The 25,201-nt window shown below is 59.2% G+C and overlaps 3 protein-coding genes across 5 annotated transcripts; all 3 read left to right on the top strand.

Moving 5' to 3' along the window:
* The first annotated feature begins 75 nt into the window (after positions 1 to 75).
* MRPL4 (mitochondrial ribosomal protein L4) lies at positions 76 to 7,020 on the top strand. The gene is made up of 9 exons (XM_023645448.2): positions 76 to 446; positions 530 to 596; positions 676 to 826; positions 2,727 to 2,778; positions 4,227 to 4,344; positions 4,918 to 5,024; positions 5,105 to 5,214; positions 5,291 to 5,367; positions 6,259 to 7,020. The coding sequence occupies exons 1-9, from the start codon at positions 372 to 374 to the stop codon at positions 6,402 to 6,404; spliced, it is 903 nt and encodes a 300-aa protein (XP_023501216.1). The 5' UTR covers positions 76 to 371; the 3' UTR covers positions 6,405 to 7,020.
* Positions 7,021 to 14,648: 7,628 nt separating this feature from the next.
* Positions 14,649 to 23,777, top strand: ICAM1 (intercellular adhesion molecule 1). Of its 2 annotated transcripts, none has more exons than XM_014741568.3 (7): positions 14,649 to 15,686; positions 17,078 to 17,389; positions 20,538 to 20,843; positions 21,210 to 21,497; positions 21,593 to 21,847; positions 22,010 to 22,255; positions 22,340 to 23,777. In XM_014741568.3, the coding sequence occupies exons 1-7, from the start codon at positions 15,620 to 15,622 to the stop codon at positions 22,513 to 22,515; spliced, it is 1,650 nt and encodes a 549-aa protein (XP_014597054.2). In that variant the 5' UTR covers positions 14,649 to 15,619; the 3' UTR covers positions 22,516 to 23,777. The 2 variants fall into 2 exon arrangements, with proteins under 2 accessions (XP_014597054.2, XP_070129213.1); XM_070273112.1 differs by having other exon boundaries at positions 15,574 to 16,435.
* ICAM4 (intercellular adhesion molecule 4) lies at positions 23,777 to 25,142 on the top strand. 2 transcript variants are annotated; one of them, XM_070273114.1, is made up of 3 exons: positions 23,777 to 24,371; positions 24,490 to 24,792; positions 24,938 to 25,142. In XM_070273114.1, exons 1-3 carry the CDS (start codon positions 23,777 to 23,779, stop codon positions 25,054 to 25,056), a joined length of 1,017 nt encoding a protein of 338 aa, XP_070129215.1. In that variant the 3' UTR covers positions 25,057 to 25,142. The 2 variants fall into 2 exon arrangements, with proteins under 2 accessions (XP_070129215.1, XP_023501213.1); XM_023645445.2 differs by having other exon boundaries at positions 24,487 to 24,792.
* The last annotated feature ends 59 nt before the right edge of the window (positions 25,143 to 25,201 follow it).

The raw sequence follows: 25,201 nt of genomic DNA, 5'->3' as shown, positions 1-25,201 counted from the left end.
AACCGCCCAGCCAGGGGCGGGCCACCTTTCCAGGCTTAACGCTCATTGGCTGAACGAGGAGAGTGGGAAGGTTTCATTGGTTGGATTCCTGCTGGCTGTTTAGGGGCGGGACCCAAGGGGCGTGGCCAACAGAGGGGGCGGGGCTTCTTGCGATGGAGCCGCGTCTCCGGAGGCCGCAGAGGGTCTTTTAGGCCGGGAGTGAAAAGTGGTATTTGGGGCGGAAGCGAGGGCATGCAGGGCCGCGCCGCGACCTCGCTGCTGCCCGGCGCCCCGCTTTTCGGCACCGCCTCCGAGTGGGGCGGGCGATGTCGCGGGCGTGACGTCATCGCGAGGCGCCGCGCGCGGCCGCCGGGAGGCCTGACCTCTCAGGCATGGGGAGCGGCGCGGCTATGCTGCTGCTGTGCCGGGCCGGGGCGCGGGCCTGGCTCCGGTCCCCGGGCTGCCGGGTGAGGCCGGGGGCTGGGGGCGGGGTCGGAGGACAAAGGTGGGACGGTGCGGGGGTCGTCTGACTCTCGTCCACCGCTTTCAGGGCCTGAGCGCGCTGGCGGAAGAGGCGGTGAAGCTGGCGGAGAAGTCAGAGCCGGTGGCGAGCGGGGGTGAGTTTGCCGGGCTCGCGCTAGGAGGGGCAGCGACGCGGAGCTCTGACCTTTGTCCCTGACCTCCCAATCGCGCCAGGTCCCCAGGAGCCCGTGCTGCGCAGATGCGAGCTCCCGGTCGTCGCGCCCCGGCGCCCGGTGCAGGCCTGGGTCGAGTCCCTGCGGGGCTACGAGCAGGAGCGCGTGGGGCTGACCGAGCTGCACCCGGACGTTTTCGCCGCGGCGCCCAGGTGAGTGGCAGCGGTCATGGTGAACGGGGCGGCAGAGGGGCGAGCAGCGGGGGCTGAGGAATCGGGACGACCTGGCTCCTGCCTTGGCAAAGAGCTGAGTTTCTAGAGCCAGTTTCCCCGCCTGTCAAAGGGGGATGATGGTTTTTCCTGCTGCAGAGCTGTGTGAAGTCGAGAGCTGAGAGTTAACATCCTCTGGGGGTTAAGGACACGGAACTCTGGAGCCCAAGGAACTGGGTTCAAATCCCGCCTTCCCATCTTGGGCTTCAGTGTCCCGGTGTTTCAAACCGCTGCTTGCTGCGATGTTTAAATGAGTTAATTCTGGGACATAAGTTCCTGTAGAACAGTCCTTGCTGTTACTGGTTTTTGCAAAAATGAGCGCTAACCATGGCTATGTCCTTCCTGTGTGCCTGGCACAGTCTTTGCATTTTAGTGAACTGGATCCTCACAGCAACCCGGGGACGGGGTTCTGTGATCCTTATTCTGTAGCTAAGGAAACTGAGCACAGATAGGTAAAGAAACTTGCCCAAGGTCACACAGCTTGTAAGCTTTAGAGCCAGGATGGCAGCCTTATGTGGGCCAATTCCCAGGGCTGGGTTTTCGCCTACCGAGGGCTGTGTTGTCTCATAGGTACCATGTCTAGCACGTAATAAGTGCTATTAATTTAGTACTGTTACCATTATTTGTGTGCTTAGCCCCCTGTGTTTACAGAATCCCCACCTAGTAGAGAGTGAGAAAAACATGTAAAACAGTCTGTTTGGGCCGGCCTGGTGGTGTAGTGGTTAAGTTCGTGCGCTCCACTTTGGCAACCCCAGGGTCATGGGGTCAGATCCTGGGGGCACAGACCTACACACCACTCATCAAGCCATGCTGTGGTGGCATCCCACATACAAAATAGAGGAAGATGGGCACCGATGTTAGCTCAGGGCCAATCTTCCTCACCAAAAAAATTAATGAAAAGAAAACAATGAATTTTATTCTGTAAATGCTTCTGAAGCACCTACTCTGTGCCCAATTCCCTTCTAGGTGTTGGGAATACAGCAGCGAATGAGCACGCAGGTCACCGATGTTGCTCACAGCCCAGAGCAGGGCTCAGCAAAGTTTTTCTGTCAAGGGCCAGACAGTAAATATTTAGGCTTTGTGGGTCCCCATGACAACTGGTCATTTCTGCTGTGCATTGCAAAAGCTGCTGTAGATGGTACGTAAATGGAGGAACGTGGCTGTGTTCCAGGAAAACGTATTTATAAAACCAGGCAGCAGGCCAGAGTGGCCTACGAGCCGGAGTTTATCAGCTCCTGGCAAGCTAGCCTGGCGGCCGTGTCCGTGTACCACATAACGTGAGCCACGTGTGAAATTTAAATTTCTTTAGTAGCCGCATTTGTTTTAAGAGTGGAAGAAACAAATGAGATTGATTTCAATCATATTTTCCTTCTGCTGGTGTATCTAAAATATTGCCATTTCAACACATGGCCACATTTCAGGTGTGCGGTAGCCACACAGGTGGCTTGTGTCTCCCGCAGGGGACAGCACAGGGCTAGAGAGGAAAGCCAGCCCCTGGAGAAGTGGCCCTAAGTAAGTTGTCTTGTCATTGTGAGAAAGATGAAGGGGCGGCCCTTTCTTTAGCAAGGGGCTCCTCCGAGGGTGTGGTTTGCGCTGAGACCTGGAGGCTGAAAAGGAACCAGTCAGGGGAAGAGCATTTCAGGCAGAGGGAACAGCCAGTGCTAAGGCCTGGAGGCTGGACTCCGTCTCTCAGAGAGACCAGTGGTGTGAGATGGGGCGAGAGAGGCGCAGGGCCAGATCACACTGCCCTGAAAGCGGCCGAGACGGGCCTAGGTTGTCATCTGCGGGGTTGGGGAGGGTGTTCGTGGAGGCGAGGCTGTCAGTGTCCTTTCTTCCTTCACAGGCTGGACATCCTGCACCAGGTGGCCATCTGGCAAAAGAACTTCAAGAGAATTGTGAGTGCCCCGGGTGGGGTGAGGTGGGAGGGGGAGGCAGAGGAACCCTCCGTGTGTCTTCTCTGGACTGCTGGGCTCGGGCCTCATCTTCCCTCCCTGAACCACTCACCAGTGGGTCGGTTGCCAGGCACGTTCTGAGCAAGATCGCTGCCCTTAGGAAGCTCCCAGTCTGGTTGGAGATGTAAACGTGAATCAGGTAGTCATGGCTGGAAATGTATAATTTGGGAGGTTGTCCCAGAGAAAGGGCCATTTAACCTCAGGTGTGCAATAGGAGCTAGCTAGGCAAAGGGGGCAGTGGGGCTGGGGCGGAGGTTGTGGGAACAGCACACACAAAGGCCCTGTGGCAGGGCCCAAAAGGAGCCCAGCATGGCCATGGAGGTTAGCAAGAGCATTGGTGAGGAGTTTGGATTTTGTGCCAAGAGCATTGAAGAAGCCACGATGATCAGGGTCTCTCTCTTCCCTCTGCCCCCTCAGAAGTCCGGTGAGTCCTCCCCTGCTCACACCCTCCGTGGCTCTGCCGTTACCCCAAAATAAAGTCGGCCTGGCACTGGAAGCCCCTCATGATCCCCACCCCCACCTCTCCCTGACTCTCCAGCCACGTCTTTCCCCGTGCCCCTCCTTCCTTTCCGTTGGAGTCACATTGAAGTCATTCAAAAAATACTGTGGAGGGGCCGGTCTGCTGGCATAGTTGCTAAGTTCGAGCACTCCGCTTTGGCGGCCTGGGGTTCATGGGTTCAGATCCCAGGTGCGGACATGGCACCACTTGTCAGACCATGCTGCGACAGGCGTCCCACGTATAAAGTAGAGGAAGATGGGCACGGATGTTAGCTCAGGGCCGGTCTTCCTCAGCAAAAAGAGGAGGATCGGTGACAGATGTTAGCTCAGGGCTAATCTTCCTCAACAACAACAAAAACGCTACTGTGGAGCCAGCCCTGATGGCCTAGCAGTTAGAGTTCAGTGTGCTCTACTTCAGCAGCCCAGGTCCAGTTGCCGGGTATGGAACCACACCATTCGTCTGTCAGTAGCCATGCTGTGGCAGCAGCTCACATAGAAGAATGAGAAGGATCTACAACTAGAATATATAACTATGCACTGGGGCTTTGAGAAGGGGAAGAAGAGGAAGATTGGCAACAGATGTTAGCTCAGGGCCAATCTTTCCCAGCAAAAAAGAAAAAACACACACACAACTGTGTACCAGGCTGCAGAGCCCCTGCCTTTCAGAGGCTGACCTTCTGGAGCGGAGGAGGAGCTCGATTCCTCACCCTTCCCTCCCTCCCAAGGCACTCTGTGCTTGTCCCCGTGGAGCTGCGATGCCTGTGCCTCCTGTTGGGCTCCCCGGTGGCAGGCCCGGTCTGCCCAGCGCCCTGCCCTGTTCCTGGGCCTGGCACCTCTCGGCCGCGATGACATCCTCCTCCGGCTCCTGAGCTGTCCTCACTTTGCACCCACAGAGCTACGCCAAGACCAAGACCAGGGCCGAGGTGCGGGGTGGCGGCCGGAAGCCCTGGCCACAGAAGGGCAGCGGGCGCGCAAGACATGGCAGCATCCGCTCCCCGATCTGGCGAGGCGGTGAGCTGGCAGCCGGGAGCACCGGGGTTCCTCACGCTGCTGGCGTGGCAGCTCCTCAGTCCCCCTCCCTCCCCGAGGCTGTCCCCCTCAGCCCTGGCTGGGGCTTCTCTCCTGGGACTGTGGCCACAACCCCGCTGGCCCCGCCTTCCATCCCCGCCCCCCATCGCCAGCCCCCAGAGGGGTCTTCCTCTGCTTCCAGCGCCCGCGGTGGCTGCACGCCCTCCCCTGGGTCCCCCCGCACCCTCTCTGACCGCACAGCTGACTCAGAGTGAGCCCCTGTTTGCCCGGCCAGCTCATCTCATCCTTCCAGTGCCTTTGAGCCACGCCTCAACCAGGAACCTCCCCCCGACCTCGTTTGGGTCCCCCGCCCCCTCCAACCCCTGGCGTGAGGGCGGGGACCCTGTCATCTGGTTCCCTGCTGCACCCCCCAGGGCCGAGGGGCTGGGGGGTCATGCAGGTACCTGGTCCTCACTGACAGCTGGGGAAACCGGGGCCCAGGCGGCCAGCTGCTGGGGCACAGCTGGGTCCTCCGAGCCCAGCCAGGCCGCCTGTTCACACACCTCTGTCCCGCAGGGGGCATTGCCCACGGCCCCCGGGGCCCCACGAGCTACTACTACATGCTCCCCATGAAGGTGCGCGTGCAGGGCCTCAAGGTGGCGCTGAGCGTCAAGCTGGCCCAGGTACAGCCCCCCCGCCCCTATGCTGGGAGCCCCAGGCCCTGGGTGCCTGTGGGGGCTCAGAGCCACCTTCCCTCCCGCAGGACGACCTGCACGTGGTGGACTCGCTGGAGCTGCCGAGCGCAGAGCCGCAGTACCTGGCGGAGCTGGCCCGCTACCGCCGCTGGGGGGACTCCGTGCTGCTGGTGGACCTGTGAGGGGCAGGCGGCGGGGGCAGGGGCGGGCGGAGCTCGGTCCCCTGTGTGGCTCACCTCCCCGCCTCCTTGCAGAGAGCACGAGGACATGCCCCCCAGCATCGTGGCTGCCACCTCCTGCCTCAAGACCTTCAACCTGGTGCCAGCGATCGGTGAGCACAGGGCCCGGTCTGTCCCCAGGCCCCCAGAGCACACGGGCCAGTTCACGTCCTGTGTCTGTCCCCTGGTCACTGAGACGCCAGGGGCCACCCCCCCTCCGCACCCCTCAACTCGCCCAAGTGGGCCAGCAGGGGAGAGATGCCCTTGCTAAAGACACGCTCTGGGGCGCGGGTGGGCAGAGGGGCACAGGGCCGGCCAATGGGACCTCGTCAGTCCTGAGCGGGTCACCCCACCTCTCTGTTGACATCCCAGAGCTGTCCCCTGGCTCCTGAGGGCCGCTGCCTGCCGGAGAGGCTCATGCTGTCCTGGCACCAAAAACCCCTTCCTTCGGGGGCTCAGGCCCTGTCCCCCAACTCCAGTCTGTGAGCTGCCCCGTGGGCTGTCTTTACACAAACCCAGAGTCCAACCCGCCTCACCACCCTGGGCCGGCTCCCAGCCCCTCCCGCCCTGTCCCCAGTCTGTCCCCACCTACGGGCGCCAGAGGGCGCCCGTCAGCCCCGAGCTGGGCCCTCCCTGAACCGCCCACAGTCCTTGATGGCTCCGACCTCACTGGTGAGGGTGCAGGGCCTGCCCTCTTCTCTCAGGCTCACTAACTGCAGCCACACGGGCCCCTCGCTGCCTTGTTTCCTCCTCTGTCTCCGTTTGTCCTCTGCTCCCCCACCGCCAAGCACAGGGCAGAGCCGGCCCAGGAAGGTGACAGGCTGAGGACAGTCCCCTCCCCAGGGTCTGACCAGCAGTGGGCAGCCGAGCTGGGCTTTGAGCCCCAGCCCCAGGCCCACGACCCCACGCCAGACCCTGGGTTGTCTGTAAGGGGCGCTCCCCCAGGAGGGAGAGGGGCTCCCAGGGGATGGGGGGCAGCCCCCCTGACGCCACCCCGCCCCCAGGCCTCAACGTGCACAGCATGCTGAAGCACCAGACCCTGGTCCTCACCCTGCGCACCGTGGCCTTCCTGGAGGACAAGCTGCTCTGGCACGACTCGCGCTACACGGCCCTCTACCCCTTCCGCCTGCCCTACCGCGACTTCCCCTGAGCCGCGGCCAGCAACGCCCTGCTCCTCCAATGCCCTGGGAGGCCCCCTCATCCCCGGGGGAGGCTGAGGCCACCCATAGAGTGGCCGAGCTCGTGTCACCCTGGGAAGGGGTGATTCGGCAGAGAGCCCGACCTATCTCCTGGCCCAGTCCTCCCTTTTTTGGTTTTAAGAGCAATTGTATTTTGTAATCAGAGAGGCGGGAGAAACAGCCCAGCTCCGGGCCATTTGGTGAATAATGGCATTTGGCCCGGTGCTGGGTGCCGCTGGGGACCTCTATCCTCAGGGATGACCTCAGCACTGTTTATAGAAACAGCTCAGGATCCAGGTCCCTGGAGTGAGCCAGACTCCGGAGGGCAGAGGAGCGGGGGCGTCCGCCGTTCCTCAGAACCGCTCCCGGCCCCTCTCTGTTCCCGAGGGCCCTCCTCCTGCCCTCTCGTCGCCGACGAGCTCTGCAGTCCCATTTGTTAGGGTCCTTCAGTGGGAGAGTGCGGGCTCCCTCCCACAAGACCAGTGCCATGTGCAGACTGGAGCTTTGTCAGATGATTTCTCTTAAGCAAGAGTCAGAAAAGCAATTGTGTCAATGAGTGAATGAATAAACACATTTTTAAAAACACAAGCCAGTATCATAGTTCTCGAGTCTGCTGATGTTGTTCGCCCTCCCTAATTTTTCTTTTTTGCTGAGGAAGATTGGCCCTGAGCTAACATCTGTGCCAGTCTTCCTCTAGTTTGTATGTGGGATGCTGCCACAGCATAGCTTGATGAGCCGTGCGTAAGACCGTGCCTGGGGTCAAACCGGCAAACCCCAGGGCACCGATGCGGAGCTCGTGAAATTAACCACTACACCACCAGGCTGTCCCTCAAATTAATTTTTTTAATAGTCATAACAGACTATAAAATAACGTGGTCACTCCCTTGCAAGTCAGCCAGAACTACCGTCTGTGTGTGTGGGCCTGGCCGGGCCAGGTGGCCAGTGACCCCCCCATCGGCTGGGCTGCCCTTCGCCAAAAACATCTGTGGAATGCCTCTGGGGAGTGCCTTCAGAGCTTACAACGCATTCTTTGAAAATCGTCAACGGACATAAACTCGGGTCTCGAAGGCACCAGATGTGATGAAGTAAGGCAAAAGCTGTTTGGAGCCAGTGGTCAGGAGGAGCACAGAGGCCAGGCGGGGGCTGCCGGGGCCAAAGCCATTTGGTGACCAGTCTCTTCCTGTGGCTCTTGCCAGCCCCGTGGGGCCCCCGAGGCCTGGAGTAAGAGCCAGCTGTTGTCCTGACAGCGCCAGCCCAGCCTAGATAGCCGTGGCCAGGAGTCATGGGACTCAGTTTTCTCCCTCCCAGGCCTCAAGACGCAGGGAGGCCAGCCCCTGCCCATACGGAATTTCAAAAGAAGTGAGTCAGAACCTGTGCCCACGTTCTGGGTTCCCTCACCGGATCAGGGATGGAGAAAGGCGTCCGGAGCAATGATCCAGCGTCCAGAATGTGCTTTCAAATCATGGCTGGGAGGGTGTCTCTCAGTTTGTTGGGGCCACCTGAACGTCCCCCAGATGGTGGCCTCGACAACGGACCGCGGGTCTCAGGGTTCCAGAAGCCAAAGCATGAGATCGCGGTTGGTTCCTTCTGAGGGCTGGAAGGTGACTCTGTCCCACTCTTTTCTCCTGGTGCTTCACCCGCCATCGTTAGCGGCCCTGGACTGCAGACACATCACCCCGATGCTCGCTGCCTTCATCCTCACGTGGCCTTCTCACTGTGCGTGTCTGTGTCCAAATGTCCCTTTTTTATAAGGACACCAGGCACGTTGGGTTAGGCCCACCCTCAAGACCTCATCTGAACTCAAAGCTGGCTCACGTGGCTTCATCGTACGCCCTCCTTGCTGTGGCCTATGTTTGAAATTCTCTGTAATAGAACACCTTTTTAAAAAAAGATGGGAGGGGCCAGCCCGGTGGCATAGTGGTTAAGTTCACATGCTCCAGCTCAGCTGCCCGGGTGTGGACCAACACACTGCTCATCTAGCCACGCTGTCATGGCATCCCACGTAGAAAATACAAGAAGATTGGCACAGATGTTAGCTCAAGGCCAATCTTCCTCACCAAAAAAGATGGCTGAAGACATTTGTTCAGGGGAGCTATTTCTACCTGCAAGTCCCCATCCACCTTCTTGGGACACGGGTTGGCCCAGAGCCCAAAGAGGGAGGCGACTTCACAACCTTTGAAAAGTGTCCCCAAGGCAGGATGCCCAGGACTCTGGCTGACTCTGCCTTAAGGAAGCTGAGGTGAGCTGACGGGGCTGCGATCTGACCCCCCAGGAAACCCAGAACGAGAGGCAGATGGCTCTGATGGTGGAGCCAGGGGTCTGCTCATCCGTGGTCGGCGTCGAGGCCCCCTGGGAGGGCCTGAGGGAGGAGCTACAATCCGGATCAGAGATGCCAGTGCCCCAGCCAAGGGTCTCCAGGAAAGTGACGGCCTTAGAGTCCCCAAAACACATCCCCGCCGAGTCCATTGTGGGGGGGGGCCCTGAAACCCCCTGCCGGGTCATCCAAAGAGAGCAGAGCCACCAGCCGAGGAGGAGCCGCCCTGTCCCCTCCCCCCCGTCCCTGGGCAGGAGGGGCCCAAAGGTTGAGAGGGTGACGGGGACAGGAAGAGAGTCCACAGGGGGACCAGCCCCTTCCCCATAGAGGCCTCCAGCCTGGCGGGCCCGGCCCGGGGCCCCCATCCCACACCAAGTCTGGTGATCAGAGATGGGATTGAGTCGCGGATCTGGGCCTGAGTCCAGTGCCGAATTCTCCGCCGGGGCAGGGCAGGACTCCACCGCGGGGTGAAGAGGCAGTGGCGCAACAAAGCCACATTTGCTCAACCTCCAGACGTCAGGGATTTTCACTTTACACCCCAGGGCCGCGAGGCGAAACTGTGACGCCGGTAGGAGCACAGAGGAGGAGCCCGTCCTGCCTGGGGAGCCTGAGGGGCCCTCTCGGAGCTGAGTCTAAGGGAACAGACGGAAACTACTACTGTGCTGCTCACTCTGCACTCGGCCAGGCCATGCGCTGCACACGGATCTGCGTAGGGACGTCGCAGCCACCCTTTGAGGCATCTGTCATCATCACATTCGACAGCTCAGGCCATTGAGGCCCAACCGGGGGACGTGGCTTACTCAGGGTGACAGCTTGTGGCTGGAGCTCTCGTGGGATGCTGGCCACACACTCCCAGCTGCCACCCTGCAGAACCACACGGGGCTTGTCTGCTGAAAGGCCAGAGGGACTGAGAACCATGAGATACCACTTCACACCCATTAGGATGGCGATAATTATAATTATTACAGTAATAGTAAAACAGACAGGAAGTATGGGCCAGTGTGTGGAGAAATTGGAACCCTGGAACCCTCGTGCATTGCTGGTGGGGATGTAAAATGGTGTAACCACTGTGGAAAAACTCTAGAAGTTTCTAGAAAGTGAAGCATGGCGGCCAGCCCCATGGCTGAGTGGTTAAGTTTGGCATGCTCTTCTTCGGCGGCTGGGGTTTGGTTCTTGGGCGTGAACCTGCACCACTCGTTTTTGGCCATGCTGTGGCAGCAACCCACATACAAAACAGAGGAAGATTGGCACAGATGTTAGCTCAGGACAAATCTTCCTCAGGATAAAAAAAGTTAAACCACGTGACCCAGCAACTCCACTCCTCAGTGGATACATAAAAGAACTGAAAACATGTTCATACAAAAACTTGTACATGAAGGCTCAGAGCAGCAGGATCCATAGCAAAGGTGGAAACAACACAAATGTCTACAGGCCAATGAATGGATAAACAGAGTGTGCTCGACCCTTGTAAGGGAATATTACTCAGCCCTGAAAAGGAAAGAAATACTGAGACACACTGCAACAGAGGAGAACTCAAACTTTGCACGAAAGATGATGAACGTTTCGCTCCGTGAAAGAAGCCAGACACGAAAGGCCACATATTGTGCGATTCCATTCATAGGAAATGTCCAGAACAGGCAAGTCCATAGAGACAGAGAGTAGAGGAGTGGGTGCCAGGGGCCGGGGGAGGGAGCATGGGGGGTTTGCAGGTTTCTTTTTGGGGTGACGGGAATATTCCAGAATTAAATAGTGGTGATGGTTGTACAAGATTGTGAATCTACTGGAAAATCTTGAAAAGGCAAAAATGTGAATTGATTTCAATTAAATATGCATATATTTACCTCATATATATATATGAATGTAAATTGGTGCATACATTATGGAAAACAGTATGGAGTTTCCTCAAAAAATTAAAAATAGAACTACCATATGATCCAGATATTCCACTTCTGGGTATTTATCTGAAGGAAATGAAAGCAGTGTCTCAAGAAGATTTCTGGGTAGCTCAGGGCCAATCTTCCTCAGCAAAAAGATGAGGATTGGCAACAGAAGTTAACTCAGGGCCAATCTTCCTCACCAAAAAAAAAAAAGAAGAGAGAGATATCTACATCTCCAAGGTCATTGCAACATTCTTTTTTTAAAATTGAGATAGAATTGACACTGCAGCATTCTCCACCAGAGCCAAGATCTGGAAACAACCTAAGTGCCCATCGATGGATGAGTGGATAAAGAAGATGCGGTGTATGCAGACAATGGGATATTATTCACCATGACAAAGAAGGAAATCCTGCCATTCACGAGGACACGGATTGACCTTGAGGACATTATGCTCAGTGAAAACAGCCAGATGAAGAAAGTCAAATACTGTGTGATCTCACTTATAGGTGGAATCTGAAAGTACCAAACTCCTAGGTAGGGAAACGGATCGGTGGCCACCGGTGGCGGGGGGTGGGGGATGGGAAAATGGGCGCAGGGGGTCAAAACTTCCCCCATTTTGCAGAGACAAACTTCCACTTATAAGATAATTAAGTTCCGGGGGTGTGACGTGCAGCATGGTGACTAAAAACAATTTTTTAAAAATATGTAAATAATGAGGATTTTTAGGCTGCTTAATTTTAAAACGGTTTATGATGAGGATTTTAGGCTGGTTACTTTTAAAACTACAGATGAGAAGCAGGCTCCAAGGACTGGAATTTTGCTTGCCCTTTTGAGAGACATTTGCGTTTGTGAAGGAAGGGGGGATGACCTTGTAGGGACCTGAAATTGGCCACCCCAGGATATGTCTCTTTGGCATCAGGATTGTTTTGGGCTGATTGCTTTCGATAAACTGGGACAGGGAAGGAGGCTCTGGGGCTATCTGTAAAAGGTGCCTCCCTCTCTGTACCAGGAAGAAGAAGAGAGATGACCTTATCCCTAGAAACTCTTAATGGGGAAGGCAAGAACTTAAGTTGGTTGCTGTCTGGCAATCTCATGTAACTGATTTAGGGTGGTGGCTTCTGACCTTTACTTAATCCGATTTGATTCTTGTCTAAAAGTCATGGGATCACCCAATGACCAGACCCCACCTGCACTGATACCATTTTAACTTTTTTTCATGTTCTTTCCTTTGTCTTCGTAAAGAGATGACTCACATACCTATGCCTTAAATTTAGCCCTAACCCTCAACTCAGGGCAGCAGCAGGAGCTCTGACTGCCCATGGGTCCTGTCCCCACGCACCAGCTCTGCCTGCCCATGGGTCCTGTCCCCATGCCAGTGGGGGCAGCAGCAGCGGCAGCAAAAGCTCTGACTGCCCATGGGTCCTGTCCCCATGCTACACTATTCTCTAAATAAAAGAGCACTACTGCCAGATCTTAAGAGTCTAAGAAATCTTTCTTTCGACTCCTCGGCTCACCGACCCCGCATCAGTAAATATATGAAGGATGAGGGCGCTGCCGTCCCGGGAGCAGCGTCCCCCGGCAGGGACGGGTTGGTGTGGAATCTCCCCATCGCCAGGAGTTCTCTGTGAGACAGGACCCCAGCTGCTCCCAAAGTGGAGCCCCCTTAATGCTCCCCTTGCCTGGGCCCCTCCCTGACCCCCGGCTCCAGACATTTCCTAGGACCACCTCCCAGACTGGCCACCTGTGCGCCAGGTCTCGTCTCAGAGCCTGCTTTTGGGGGAACATCAACGAAGACAGCAGCCCAGGTCTGCTCAAAGCTGGTGCTCCGATCCCTGTGCCAACCTCGTGGATCCAAAGCTCCAGGAACCTTTTGTAAATGCGGTGGGAAGGGCTTCTGGGCTGGAGGAACAGCATGCACAGAATGCTCCGAGATGAGAGACGTTCATTCATTCAACAAACATGTATTGATCCCCCCCCCTCAGGAGTAGACACTGAGGCAGGTGCGGGGGCGGACGGGGTCCCTGCCCTTCTGGAGTTCACGGAAATGGAGTCACAGACAAGCAAGTCAATCCAAAGAACTTCCGCAAGGGGATAAAGAGTCAGTGACCAAACCGTTAGGGCCAGCGCTGGGCAGCGAGTGGGGTGTGGCCCAGCATGGAAGGCGGGTGTTCTGGAAAGTTTTCAGGAGGCGGCTCAGGCCACAAGAAGGGAGGGGCCGCCTGTGTCAGGGATGAGGGGAAGGGCATTTGAGGCTGCAGGAACTGCAAGGTGGCCACACCAGGGCTCAGGGTGAGGGGAGAGCCGGCGTAACGCCGGGGAGCGGGCTGTGGGTACCTCTGCCCGGGTCCGCAGGCCTCTGCTCTGCCGGGGCCCGGTCCTGGGGGCTGCCCGAGACCGCTTGGCACCCTGGAGGAAGCCCTGCCTTTCCTGGCGGCAGGCGAGGCCAGAGGACCAGCAGCTTCCCTTTTCCTCCAGGAAGCGCCAAGGGTGTGGAAGCGCGGGCAGCGCACGGCCCCGGTCCCATCTGCCCCCGTTACCACCCCCTCCTCACCTCAGGAAACGGCCCTCCAGCCTCCAGGGCTCCGGCCAGGACCAGGTTCCCCTTGACCCTGCCCTGCCACGCGTCCCAGAGCTCCATGTGGCCCTGCCACCGAAATGGATGCCAAATTTGGCCCCTTCTCCAATGCCACCGCCGCTGGCCCAGGCCTCATCCTTGTCCCCCTCCTCTCCACTCTCCGTCCTTCCCCTTGTCCTCCCCATCCCCTGAGTGTAGCTCCCGCAGCCTCAGGAGGGCACCTAGAAACACCTGAGTCAGGGCCTGTCCGTCCTCTGCTCAGAACCTTCCATGGCTCCCACTTCGCTCAGAGCAAAGCCAAAGTGCCCCTCCCCCCAGGCGACAAGCACCTGCATGCTCTGCCCCATCCCCGCCTGCCCTCTCCAATTCTAACTCTTTTCATTTCTCCTGCACTCCAGCCACACTGGCCTCCTGCCTGTTCCTAAGGCAGTTCCTACCTCAGGGCCTTTGCACATTCAGTGCCCTCCCTAGTACACTCCCTCCCTCCCCGCCTCCCTCTGGTTTTTGCTCCCATGTCACCTTCTCAGTCTTTCCCAGAATATTCTATTTAAACATTCATTAACTCTCACATTGCTTATCCTCTGCCCTGCTTTCTTTGTCCCCTTAGACTGCTCAGGAGCTAACACTCCATCTATTTTATTTTTGTTTCTTGACTGTCGCCCCCACGAAGACCATCTCTGCACGAGGGCAGAGACTTTTGGCCGTCGTGTCCATGGCTGGGTCCCCAGCACCTGGAACGGCGCCTGGCACAGAGTGTGCGCTCCATAAACACGGTCGAGAGAGAGAGGCAGAGACAGAGAGACAGAGACAGAGAGAACGACGCCGTTATAACTCAGAGGGAGGCCTGGCCGCACGGGGGAGCTCGCGGCCCGCGCACTTCGGACCCAGACTAAAGGACCCGGGGAAAAATCCACCAGAAAATGACCTCCCCGCGCAGGGTTTTCCCAGACCCTCCGAGGCGCAGGGACATTCCCCGTCCCCACCCTGCGCCTTCGCCCAGGCGGCTCTGGGCAGGAATGGGCACCCTGCACCCTTCCAGGAGAAAGATCCCCGTGGAAATTCCTTCAGGACCGTGCGGGAGGGGAAGGGACGCTGTTCTGGATGACGAGTGACTCGCAGCCCCTCCCGCGGAGGAAGGGCTCCAGGGTTCCCCGGGGCCCCCTCCCTTCCCCTTCTGCCGCGCGACCTCCCTGGCCCCTCCGCGGTCTCCATGGCGCCGCAGCGCGCGTCCCACAACAGGAAGCCTTTAGGCGGCACGACTTGGCGCTCGGGGACCCCGGGTGCTCAGCCTCGACGCGGTGGATGCTGAGTCCTGGGGTCACCTGCGCGTGCCGTGCCTGGGCGGGGGGGGGGGGGGGGGACGGGGCAGGGAGCGGCCTGCGGACGCCACGCACGGATCCCAGCGCATCCCGCCCCCACGCCCCACGCCCTGCTGGAACTGCCCGGAGCAAACACTGCGCCTATTTGGTGCTCGCGCCTTGGGTTCGAATTTCCAACAGGAATTTGAGCGCCCCCTCTCCCCGCCCCACTTCAGGCCCTAGGAGCTGCCTCAGGTTCCCTGCAGGAGGCAAGGGTTCAAGCGCCCCCTCTTTTCTCCCCTGTCGAGGTCGGCTGCCTCAGTTTCCCCGTGGAGCGTGGGGGCGGCCGCGGAGGCGCTGGAGGTGTCAGGACCACGTGGCTTCCTTCCCTTTTCTGGAAGCTGTCCTTTTCTGGCAAGACACCCTCTCGGCCGGGGCGAAAGGGGAAGCGAGGCAGCGGGGGTGGGAGCACCCGTCGGTGAGGGGGACGCAGATCCTCGGATGTGGTGACGCCGCGCGTCCTGGAGCTGCCTGGGCTCGCTGGGGCCGCTTCTCGGGAAATCTCGGTGTCAGCCCGGCGGGGGCGTGCCCTCAGGGGGAGGGGCACCCTTGATGGAGGGCGCCCTAGATCCCCCACCAAGCCAGGGTCGTCCCCTCGGTTAGAGAGGCCTGCGTGCACTGGGGAGTCACACTTGACTTCGAATGGCCTGGCCGCGGGGAGCCTCAGTTTACCCCTCTGCCGAATGGACACAGTAGCAGCCCCCGCGGTCCCGGGAAGCTGGTGGCAGTCAATCAAGCGCTCAGCGCAAGGCGATCGCAGAATCAAGGGCAGCCCGGCCCGGGGAAGGGACCCCGCGGCGCGCCACCGCCTCGGCTCTCATTACTTCAACTCGGAAATTCCGGGCTCGAGCGGCCAGCGAGGGGGGACCGGCCTACTCGGGTCGGGCACCCTCTCAATCCGGAAATGCCGGAGCCCTCCTTCTGGAGGGGAAAGCGCGAGGTTTCCGGGAAGGAAGCGCCGCCCCTCGGCCCCCCGTGGCCGCGACTATAAAAGGGCGCGCGTTCCTGGGCGGCCCAGGAGCGGCCACACAGCTGCGCTGCCCTGTGCGCCCCGCGCCCGCTATGGCCCCCGGTGCCGCCCGCTGCGTCCTGCCCGCGCTCCTCGCCCTGCTCGGGGCTCTGCTCCCAGGTGAGTCGGGATCAGCAGCTCGGAGTGCGCCCTGGGCGCGGCCGTCTGGGGATAAAGCCATGCGTACTTAGGGAGATGTTTATGGGAAGTTGGGGCTAGTGGCAGCGATTGACAGTCAACAGCCGTGGATTCGAATCCAGCCCTGCGTCACCTCCATGTGTGGCCTCCTGCGCCTCTTGGAGGAGCCTGGATTTCTCAGCTGTAAGATGGGGAACCAAACAGGGGCCACCTGGCAGTATTCGTGTGCTGGCCCAGCTGGGCGCCTGGTCCCAGGTGGTCCAGAGACGTGGCCCCGCGCTCAGCCCAGTAGGCTGGGGACCCCTCCCCCAGCACATGTACATTCTGTTCCTCATCCCTACCCCAGGGGAAGTCCAAGGCTGCTTCTGCTTGGGGGAATTCCGGGGCTGACTTGCCCAGGGAGCAGACGCTGAGATGCGGGATCGGCCCGCAGCCCCCCACCAGCTCCCCCCTGGAGGGAGGGGAGAAGGGGGCCAGAGGGTGGCCCATGGTGGGCAGTGTTGGGAAGCCCGAGAGTGGAAGATGGACACCGCGGTCACCAGCTCCACAAACCCCTCTTATCCGGCCTCCAATCTGGGTTCCACGACTTTCTAGCGGGGTGACCTCGCCTCTGCACGCTTCGTCATCTCCCTCTGTGAAATGGGACCGATCCCAGGATCAGCCCTGGAGAATTCCCGGAGCTGCTACGTTCACACGCTCCCACCCGAGAGAGAACAGACCCTCAGCCCAAGGCAGGAATCCTTGGAAGGGGCAGACGGGTGGGCTCAGACACATTTTGTCAGCTTTGGGGGCGCCAGGCTCTGAGGCAGCCACCGGTTTCCACCTTCCTACCTGCAGCCCCTCACTCCCTGCCCTGAGCTGGGGGCTGCTTGCATTAGCAGGGGGTGGCGTGATTATATTCACCAATCTTACAGATGGGGAAACTGAGGCCCAGAGAGGGGCGACCACTTGGCCAAGGGAGTGAGGAGCCAGCCTGATTGGAACCCCTCCATCCGTGGAGGGCTGGCCTCTCCCACCTGACTTCATGTCCCTCCGCTAAAATGCTCCGTGGCTCCCCATTGCTCTCAGAATGCAGAACACACCCTGGCATGGCTTCCCCTGCCCGCGTGAGCTTCCTGATCTCATGTCCCCCAACTCTTCCCCCTCGCGCCTGCCGCAGGGCCTTTGCAGTTGCTCCTTCTGCCTGGAAGTCGTTTCTTTTTCTCAGGGTGGCCAGCCCAGCCTTATCATTCCGATTCTGCCCGCACAGTGTCCGGTCACAAAGGCACTGTCTGTTTCGCCACCCTGTTTGGTTTTTATCAAAGCTCTTCCTAACATCAGTTATCCATTAACTCGTTGGCTCATGATTTTTTTTTCTGTCTCCCACACTGCAGGCGGAGAGTTCCCTCTTGTTCGAGGCTGGGACCCCAGCACCCAGCAAAGCATTTTAGATCCAGGGTTTGCAGGAGCCCAAATATCAGTGACGCCCCCAGAAGCCATCATACCGCGAGGAGGCTCGGTGACAGTGAACTGTAGCGCCTCCTGTGCTGAGCTGGGCCTGGAGATCGAACTGAGTAAGAAGGAAGTGGCCCAGGGGGTCAACTGGAAGACCTTCGAACTGAGTGATGTGCGAGAGGACATCTCTCCAATATGCTACGCAAACTGTCCCAACCAGACGGAGTCTTCAGTGTCCATCACCGTGTACGGTGAGTGGCCGAGCTCAGGGACTGGCCTCGGCAGGCTGGGGTGGGGGGGCAGGGCGGGTCTCGCTTCCCCTTCAGGGCAGGTGGGGACACCTTCAGAAAGTCTCTCTGCCATTTGCAGCCCCTCCTTGAACGTCCTTGGGTGCCTGTAGGGTTTCCACAGGGATCCAGTACATTCAAGAAGGCTGGCTCTCTGGGCCTCACCCTTTCAACCCGGACAAGGTCCTAGATTGAACCCTTAGAAAAAAGGCACAAATTAAAAGCTAGCCCTGAGATGGCATTTGTCACATCTTGGCAACAAGCTGAAGAATTGGTCACAGCTGTGCTGGCGGGACTGCAGGAAAGCGGGCAGGCCTGGGACATTGCTGACAGGGTGGGAGCGTCAAGAAGCACCACCCCAGGGGGAGAATTGGGCATCAGTCCTCGAAGTGACACACACACGTGTCTCTTGACGCAGCAATTCTGCTCTGGGGAGTTGGTCTTACGTGTGTCCCCATCCACAAGGACAGAAGTTTGCAAGCCTCTTGAATGTGGGGGGCCGGGGAGCCACGCTGTGGGGCCACTGTGTGATGGAATAGTATGCAGCTGTGTAAAAGAATGTGGCAGCTCCTTGTGTCTCGAGAGAGAAGGAGCCCCAGGGTGCACTGTCAGGTTCAAAAGAGGGAAAGGATGCCCAGAATGAATGGCCATCCTCGGCGTTAGGGGGGCGCTGGGAGAGCCGGGAGGGGGGATGTGTTCATGCAAAAGAGCCTTGACAGCAAATGCAAGAAGTAATAAGAGTATTGTTGGCGGTGAGGAGAGAAGCTGGGGGCTCCGGGAGAGGGCGGAGTGAGTTTTTTTTCCCTGTGCCTCTTTTTTTTTTTTAAATTTTGGGAGCTGTGAGCCGTGAGAATGAGTTGCCATTACCATAGGCAAGAAATAAATAAGTGAAATGCAAATTAAGACAAACCAAAGCGGAATCAAACAAGGAAGCGGGAAAGAAAGAGAACTGGCCGACTGGCCTTTGGCGGAGACAGCCTTGGATTCTAGTCTCAGCGTGACTGGTACTAATTGAGTGACTGTGGGTGACATGGCTCTCAGTTGACTTTCCCATGAGACCCCCCCGGCTGGGTGGAATGACGTGGTACGGCCTGAAGGACATTCCTCCTGCACGGGACCTGGGCAGAGGACGCTTTGGAGCAAATATCAGGTTTCTTTCTGACTTGGGGGATGTTGGAGCAGATGCTGGCCAGGTGAGGGAAGTCCCCAAACACTCCCGGTGGCCTCCAAAAGCCCCGGGAAAACCTCAAAGGACCTGCCGCCCAGGTCTCCAGGTTTGAGTCTCGGCACTGCCACATTGCTCCCTCTGTGACTTTGGGGGCTGGATTTTGCTGAGTTTCTGCCTCTGAAATGGAGCAGATGGCTGGCACACAGTCGCCAGGGGACTCCCCTAGGACAGACTTTAGCTTGGTTCCCCCCCACCCCCCCACCGCCCAGTGTGAAGTGAGAGGCCATCCCCAGGTGGCTGAGCTTTTTCTGGAAAGGTCAGAGTTGTCATTTCTGCAGGGGGTAACTAATTGGGCCTCGAAGGGTGTGTAGGAGTTGGAAGACAGGCATCTTGGCAGAGAGAACAGCCTGGGCAAAGATTTGGAGCGTGGAGGCATGCAGCAGGACCTTGAATGCTAGACTGAGGAGCGAGGCCTTCTCTGCGGGGTGATAGGGAGCCATGGAGGGTGTGTGAGCAGGTCAGGGATCTTGATAACAGCAGGCTGGGCTTACAGGAAGCCAGAGAGCAGTTGGCCGTGGCCTTGTCCAGGCCACACGTGTTGTGGCCAGTGGTTGTGGCCAGCAGAAAGGTGAGGGGCAGACAAATATTTGCAGAGTGGAGTAACGGGGACTCAGCAAGGCCCTGCAGGTGGCGAGGTCAAGGAGCCGGAGAGGATAAACAGAACACCTCCCCCAGTCTGGCCTCCGGGCGAGGATCTGGGCTCTGAGATGGGGGTCTGGGGGCTGAGGTTGGAGGGGCCTCTGACTTTGCAGGTTGGGGTTGCAGCTGGTGGTTAGAGGTGAGGGCTGAGGGTTTCCGTGGCCTTTTTTTTAAACAGCTGTAAGTGGGCGAAGCATCGTGCTGTATTTCGAGAGTTGTCCAACCACCGCCACACGTCTAATGTTAGAACATTTTCCTCACCTAAAAAGAAACCTCATACCCTTTCCCCAGTGCTCTCTAAACCTCTTAAATGGCCTACGAATCCTTCCACCTCCAATAGCCCCATTTCACAGCTTAGGAAACTGAGGTTCCGTTTCTCCAGCTCCAAGGGCGGGGGCTGTTCCAGAGGTAAAGTCACTCAGCCGTGAAGCTAGGACTCAAACCGAGGTCCCTGACACTTGAACAGTGTTTCTGAGTGACATTTTGGGGCTTCCCCTCCCTGAGGAGCCAGGGTTAAGCCCCAGCTCACTGGGGTCAGCTGTCCTTTTTCTCTGGCTTAGATCCAGGCTTAGAATTCTGTCCCCTGCACAGAAAGACCCAAGCCTGCCTGTCGCATGTTCAGGGGTTAGTCAGTTTCGTTTTGAGGTCTGTGAGTTGCTTTTAAATGTAACATTTCAGAGGAATCACACAGCCCATTCGGGAACTTTTTTCTGGTAAAAGTGGTGCCTGAAAGGCTCGAATCAGTGTGGGTGGCCCAACTTGACTTTTTCTACAAATAGAGAGCACCCACAGTGTGCCAACAAGAGAACAGGGTAAAGCAGAGATGGGTGCCCTCGGGCGCTGACAGGGGGAACAGAGGAGAAGGTGACCTGGTGTGTCACAGGGTGAGGGGTGGAGAAAAATAAGGCCAAGAGGCGAGAAGAGGGAGGTGGGGTCTTTTTAAAACCATCTCCAGCAGCCGGGCAGCTGACATTTCCTGTGTGTATTTGAGCCGAAACCTGGTGGCGGGGGACTCTGTGGTCCCTTTCCACTTTTCATTCTTAGATGCTGCAGTGAAAAAATTGTTCTGTGCCCTTCGCAACCACTTGGGGCCTTCTTACGGGTTTTCCCTGGAGTTCCTCACATTCCTGCCTGGCTTAGGTGGTTTTGGGTGTGTTTGGGGACAGGTGGGACCGGCGCCCGCCCCAGCGCCCCCTGCTGGCGGTTGGCCCTTTCAGCTCACAGGACACTCCTCCTGGCCCCCAGGGTTCCCCGATCTCGTGGAGCTGGAACCCCTGCCCTCCTGGCAGCCCGTGGGCCAGAACCTCACCCTGCGCTGCCAGGTGGCAGGCGGGGCGCCCCGCGACAACCTCACCGTCGTGCTGCTCCGCGGGGAGGAGGAGCTGAGCCGGCAGCCGGCGGTCGGAGAGCCAGCCCTGGTCAACCACACGGTGGAGGCCCGCAGAGAGGACCACGGCGCCAACTTCTCGTGCCGCGCGGAGCTGGACCTACGGTCCCGAGGGCTGGGACTGTTCCAGAACAGCTCGGCCCCCAGGCAGCTGCGAACCTACGGTGAGGCATGGGGGAGCCCCAGAGAGGATGGCTCAGGGGGTGCTCCCTCTGGGGGTGCAGGGTCCCTGGGAAGGAGGGCCCCTGGCCGTGGGGGGACTGAGAAGGTGGTGACCTGAATTGCCAAGGCATCTGGGAAGAGCATGTTCTTGGCCACTGGGGTGGCGTGTTCTGAGAAGGGGTGCCCAGGCTGCCGGGTCTTCTAAGGCTGTGACTTTGGATAAGGGGCGCGTGTGCTCTGGGACAGGGGTGACGCAGGCCTCAGAGTCTCCCAGGAAGAGGAGGCTCCAGGTGGGGAATGAAAATGTCCCAGGAAAGGGCTTGTGGATGTGCATCCCCTCTGTGTTCACACTCACCCTCTCTCGCCAGTCCTGCCAGACACAAACCTGAGCCTCTCTGCCCCCCGGGTCGTGGAAGCGGGGACACAGGTGCTCGTGGAATGCGTCCTGGGCGGGCTGTTCCCGGCGTCGGAGGCTCAGGTCCACCTGGCGCTGGAGGACCACAGGCTGAACGCCACAATCACCTACAACGGGGACTCCCTCGTGGCCAGGGCTCCGATGCAGGGGCTCGCGGGGGAGGAGGGCACCCAGCAGCTGGTGTGTGTGGTGGCGCTGGGAGGCAGGGACCTGCGGACGCGGGAGAAAGTGACCATTTACAGTAAGTAGAGACAGGGGTGGGGCTTCTGGGGGGCGTGGCTGAGGCAGGGCGGGGCCAATGCCAGGGGCAGGGCTCACGGTATGCCCCGCCCCCAGGCTTCCCGGCTCCCAACCTGACCCTCAGCCAGCCCGAGGTCTCTGAGGGGACGCTGGTGAGCGTGGAGTGTGAGGCCCATTCTCCAGCCGTGGTGACGCTGCACGGGGCCTCAGCCAGCCGCCCCTCTGAGAGGGACCAAATCCATCTGAACGCCAGCGCGGAGGACAACAAGCGCATCTTCTCCTGCTTGGCTACTCTGAAGGTGGCTGGGCAGATGGTACACAAGAACCAGACCCGGGAGCTCCGAGTCCTCTGTGCGTGGGACCCCTGGACAATGACCCCTAGCCTCCAAGGCCCAACCCCAAAGCCCTCATGTGACTCCCCCTTCCTGGGTTCCTACCCAAGTCCTCCAGTCGTAGATGGGGAGGGGTGTTCTGGTCCCCGATCCCTTCCCTCACCTTGCTGTGTTTCTCCAGATGGCCCCCGGCTAGACAAGAGGGACTGCTCAGGAAACTGGACATGGCCGGAAGGCTCGAAGCAGACGGCGAACTGCCAGGCCTGGGGGAACCCGACCCCCAAGCTGACCTGCAGCCGGAAGGACGGGGCTTTGCTGCCCATCGGGACCCAGATGCTTGTCAAGCGGGAGATTGCCGGCACCTACCTGTGTCGGGCTGAGAGCTCTCACGGGAAGGTCACCCGAGAAGTGGTGGTGAATGTGATATGTAAGTGTGCCTGGGTTCAAGGTCGGGCAGGGCAGGGGCAGTGAGCCCGGCTCGACCCTCCTCACCCCTGTGTCCTCCCCACAGACCACCAGAATAACGTGGTCATCATCATTCTGGTAGCGGCTGTCATCATCTTGGGCACGGTGGGCACAGCTGCCTACATCTATAACCGCCGGCGGAAGATCCAGATATACGAGCTACAGAAGAAGGCCCAGGAGGCAGCCGCTCTGAAGCTGAACGCCCTGGCCTCGCCGCCCTGAGCTGTCCCTGCACGCCTGGGCGGTGGTGCCACACTGAAGAGTGGCGGACATAGGCCATTCAGCTACATGCACCCTCCCAGGATGCCTCAGTCAGGATACAGGCAGCCTTTGCGGTCGTGGTGCCTCACCTAGGACCCCAAGGCCTCACACCTGACATGCAACCACAGGACTGAGCCAAGGAGGCATGACAGTGAGGGATGTCAGTGTCTGACCTGGCCGGAGGGTCAGCGATGGAGATGGGTCCCTCTGACATGGGGACACCCAGCTGGGAACCACTGAAACTGACCACCACTGCGTGTGCTGAGGCACCACCACTGCGTGTGCTGAGACCACAGTCCTAACAAAGAAGTGGCCCTGCACAGACCCATGCAGCCTCGAAACACAGATCCCCACACATCCTCCGACAGATGCCAGCTGCAGTGCTGCTGTCCACTGACTGTCCCCAACCCTTGACGATGACATATTTATTCATTTGCTCTTTTATCAGCTGTTTACTGATTGCCTTTGATGTGGGCTAGAATGGTAAACAGGAGGAACATAGGTTCCTGCCCTCAGGAAGTTCTCAACTAATCTCATTCAGGGTCACCAGGTACATTTGTACTGGCTGTGCACTGCACAAGAGTACAAGTGCCAGGTAACAAGATCAAGCGGGGCTGGAATTCCCCACTTCATTGGCCAAGCTGCTTTCCTCTGGAATTGGACTATCAATGGCCACGTGGTTAACTGGTGACATGCCCAGGGACGACCCACTGAGCCCTTACTCCCCCCTCCCTGCACCCGATCTTGGTAGGCCGCTTCTCCACCCATCGACCTCTCTGCTAGTGCTCACAAGGACACTTGGGGGCATGCCCACTCCTTGGCAGCTAGACCATGGAGTGCCATGAAACTATGCCCAACCCGTGTGCCTCTGCCTCGTCCAACCTGTCTCCATCTCATTGGAGCCGTCTGAGAACAGAAGAGTCTGGCAGCTCCCTATTCCTGCAGCCGCGAGGGCCCTCCCCAGAGGCCGTGTGGAGGAGAGGCCTTGGCGCATGGGCTCCGGAAGCTTCTGCCTGTGCTAATAAAGCTTTTCATCCGCCCCAGCCTGGGTGACTTCAGGGGAGCTGTCACGTCCAGCTGGAGCCACAGACCTGTCCTCTCATTTCCGCCCCCAAATAAACGCTGCCAGTTCAAGGCCCATCCCTGAGGCTCGAATCCAAATCTGGGGCTTGTTAGGAACTTTCGAGATTCCAGTGAAAATTAAAGTGACAGTTGGTTTATAATGGGGTCAGGAGTCCCGTTCTTGAGCTGGGGTTGGCGGAGTCGGCGTGGAGGGGGGGCTGGATATCTTGCAGGACTGCTGGGTCTTCAAGGGGCCTCTGGCTCTCTCCGGGCGGGGCCGAGGAGGCGGGGCTGGGGCCTCCTTATCTCCAGAGCCAGCCTTGCTCCCTGGCGCGGGGCCCCTCAGTCCGGGCTCTTTGCCATGGGGCCTCTGTTCCCCATCTCGCTGCTGGTTTTGCTGACCGCCGCCTCTCCGGGAGGCGGGAGCGCGCGGAGGCGCCGGGCGGCGCGGGCGCCAGGCCCCGGGGGCAGCTCTCCCGCGCCCTCGGGGACCTCAGCGCCCTTCTGGGTGCGCATAAGCCCCGCGTTCGTGGCCGTGCCACCCGGGAGCTCAGTGTGGCTCAACTGCAGTAGCAGCTGCCCCCTGCCGGACGGGTCCAGCCTCCGCACGGGGCTGCGGCGCGGCCAGACGCTCGGGGGACCGGGCTGGGTATCCTACCAGCTGCTGGACGTGAGGGCCTGGAGCTCCGACGTGCTCTGCCTCGTCACCTGCGCGGGAGAAACGCGGGGGGCCACGGCCAGGATTAACGCCTACAGTGAGGGCCGGGGGCTTAGCCGGGCTGGGGGGCCGGGAGGGGGGCAGAGGGGGCAGCTGCCAGTCGCGCTAGGGGGCGCCCGCGGACCTTGCTCAGCGGCCCACTCTCGCTCTAGAAGAGCCGCGCAGCGTGATCCTGGAGCCTCCGGTCCTAGTGGGCAGTGAGTACACTCTGCGCTGCCACGTGACGCATGTGTTCCCCGTGGGCTTCCTGGTGGTGACGCTCAGGCGCGGCGGCCAGGTCATCTACTCCGAGAGCCTGGAGCGCTACAAGGGCTTGGATCTGGCCAATGTGACGCTGACCCACGCGTTTCGCGCCAGGCCCCACGACCTCTGGCAGCCCGTGACCTGCCACGCGCGCCTCGATCTCGACGGCCTGGTGGTCCGCAGCAGCTCGGCACCCATCACACTAACGGTCCTCGGTGAGGCACCCTTGTAATCCCGGGGACTTTCGGAGGTGCGGGGACAGGTTATGACTCCAGGAGGGCGAGCGGGCCAAGCGTGAGGTCCAGGCGGGTCGTCACCCCTCCGTGTGCTCCGTTCCTAATTCTCACCTCCTGTCCCCAGCTCTGAGCCCCGCGTCCAAAGCCGTGGCCTCCACGTCCATCGCAGCCCTTGTGGGGATCTTTCTCGTCATGGGGGTCGCCTACCTGCGAAAGTCCCTGGCGATGCAGTCCCGGTCGTAGCGAGGGGTGGTCCACGCCGGCTAAGGAAAAAGGGATCTGAGCGCATTTGGGGACCCCTACTGGATCAATAAAGCCTTCCTCAGCCAGCCTGGGTCCGCGGTCTAAAGGTCCCGCATGAGTGCGTCTCCCCGAGGAAGTGGTCTTT

The sequence above is a fragment of the Equus caballus genome, chromosome 7 (assembly GCF_041296265.1).
Source record: "Equus caballus isolate H_3958 breed thoroughbred chromosome 7, TB-T2T, whole genome shotgun sequence".
NCBI lineage: Eukaryota > Metazoa > Chordata > Mammalia > Perissodactyla > Equidae > Equus > Equus caballus.
This window is presented reverse-complemented; position numbering and strand designations above follow the sequence as displayed.